This window comes from Aristolochia californica, unplaced genomic scaffold (genome assembly GCF_029961685.1).
Source record: "Aristolochia californica isolate CCGP_79_NKW_82.1479 unplaced genomic scaffold, dmAriCali1.0.hap1 SCAF_8, whole genome shotgun sequence".
NCBI lineage: Eukaryota > Viridiplantae > Streptophyta > Magnoliopsida > Piperales > Aristolochiaceae > Aristolochia > Aristolochia californica.
The window spans coordinates 31,592,971-31,595,061 of record NW_027182279.1 but is presented as its reverse complement, the minus strand read 5'-3'; the positions used below and the strand labels follow the sequence as shown (position 1 = coordinate 31,595,061).

The following is a 2,091-nucleotide window of genomic DNA, read 5'->3' as shown; positions in this document are numbered from 1 at the left end:
AGACTACTTGTGTAACCAGATATGGGGCTTACGAATTCATGGTTATGCCCTTTGGCCTAACCAATGCACCTGCAATATTTTGCACTCTCATGAGCGAGGTATTTTCCGAATACTTGGACAAGTTTGTCATTGTTTATTTGGATGACATCGTGGTGTACAACAAGAGTATGGACGAGCACAAGAAACACCTTCGAAAGGTGTTCAAAACGTTGAGAAATAATCAACTGTATGTCAAGGAGGAGAAGTGCTCCTATGGGTTGCAAGAGGTGTCCTTTCTTGGACATTGGATAGGGGGATGACGGATATGGATGGACAGCAAGAAGGTGAAGGATGTGCGTGACTGGTCGATCCCTTCCAAGGTGCGTGAGCTTTGGAGTTTCCTTGGATGTTCAAATTTTTTTTCAGATCCAAAACTAGCTCTCCTATTTTTCTCGTAAACAAAAAAGATATGAGGCATAACAAAATGAAAATTTTATGCAAAAAAATTTTGAAAATTATAATAAATGTAAGAGAATGCACTAAAAATGAACTCCAAAGTTTTGTTATCCATGTTTGGGAAATTCGACAAGTACAACCCCTAATAATAAGTTTGGTGGAATTTTATAGGAAAGGACTTCTAACTGATCCAAACATGCTTTAAATGTGGTGGACATGCATGCCAGAAACATGTTGAGGATGCAAGTGACCTAATGATCCAAAAATTTCAAGGAGTAGAAAAAATCAAATTCTCAAGTGGTTGGATATTTACCAGAGCCAAACAACCCACTTTTAACCTATCCTTAAAAATCACAGATACATTTTGGGATTGTCTCTCTCAGCATTTGTGCATTTCCATTTTGGATGTTCAAATTTTTTTTCAGATCCAAAACTCACTCTCCCATTTTTCTCGTAAACAAAAAAGATATGAGGCATAAAAAAAAATGAAAATTTAAGAGTTCATGTGTGAAATTTTTTTTGAAAACTATAATAAATGTAAGTGAACGAACTAAAAATGAACTCCAATGTTTTGTTATCCATGTTTGGGAAATTCCACTAGTACAACCCCTAATAATAAGCTTGGTGGAATTTTATAGGAAAGGGACTTCTAACTGATCCTAACATGCTTTAAATGTTGTGGACATGCATGCCAGAAACATGTTGAGGATGCAAGTGACCTAATGATCCAAAAATTTCAAGGAGTAGAAAAAATCAAATTCTCAAGTGGTTGGATATTTACCAGAGCCAAACAACCCACTTTTTGCCTATCCATAAAAATCACAGATACTTTTTGGAATTATCTCTCTTAGAATTTGTGCATTTCCATTTTGGATGTTCAATTTTTTTTTCAGATCCAAAACTCACTCTCCCATTTTTCCGAATACTTGGACAAGTTTGTCGTTGTTTATTTGGATGACATCGTGGTGTACAACAAGAGTATAGACGAGCACAAGAAACACCTTCGAAAGGTGTTCGAAACGTTGAGAAATAATCAGCTGTATGTCAAGGAGGAGAAGTACTCCTATGGGTTGCAAGAGGTATCCTTTCTTGGACATTGGATAGGGGGAGGACGGATATGGATGGACAACAAGAAGGTGGTGGTTGTGCATGACTGGTCGATCCCTTCCAAGGTGCGTGAGCTTAGGAGTTTCCTTGGTCTTGCAAATTATTATAGAAGGTTTATCAAGGGCTTCTCAGCTATAATAGCAGCCCCCTTGACTGACCTTTTCAAGAAAGACCAAAAGTGACGATGGTCGGACTCATGCCAAAGAGCATTCCAACGGCTAAAGGACACCATGGTGGCTGAACCAGTGCTGCACCTTGCTGATTTCAGCAAGCCGTTTGAGGTAAATACAGATGCCTCGAACTTTGCCATTGGAGGTGTACTAGAACAAGACAGACACCCAATCGCTTATGAGAGTAGGAAGCTGAATGAAACTGAGCAACGCTGTATTGTACAAGAGAGAGAGATGACGACTGTAGTACATTGTTTACGTCTTTGGAGGCACTATCTTTTAGGCTCCAAATTTACTGTAAAAACTGACAACGTCGTATCTAGCTACTTTCTTACGCAGAAAAAGCTCAATCCAAAGCAGGCTCGGTGGCAAGATTTCT

At 38.8% G+C, this 2,091-nt stretch overlaps 1 protein-coding gene across 1 annotated transcript; it reads left to right on the top strand.

Moving 5' to 3' along the window:
- The first annotated feature begins 308 nt into the window (after positions 1-308).
- On the top strand, positions 309-1,724 carry LOC137938408 (uncharacterized mitochondrial protein AtMg00860-like). Its single transcript, XM_068783373.1, has 2 exons — positions 309-359; positions 1,413-1,724. Exons 1-2 carry the CDS (start codon positions 309-311, stop codon positions 1,722-1,724), a joined length of 363 nt encoding a protein of 120 aa, XP_068639474.1.
- Positions 1,725-2,091: the final 367 nt, after the last annotated feature.

Bases quoted from the DNA above. Each gene is read 5' to 3' on its own strand.
- LOC137938408 (XM_068783373.1), top strand. From the start codon at position 309: ATGGACAGCAAGAAGGTGAAGGATGTGCGTGACTGGTCGATCCCTTCC. The intron at 360-1,412 runs GTGCGTGAGCTT...GTGTACAACAAG, and splicing joins ACTGGTCGATCCCTTCCAAG to AGTATAGACGAGCACAAGAA.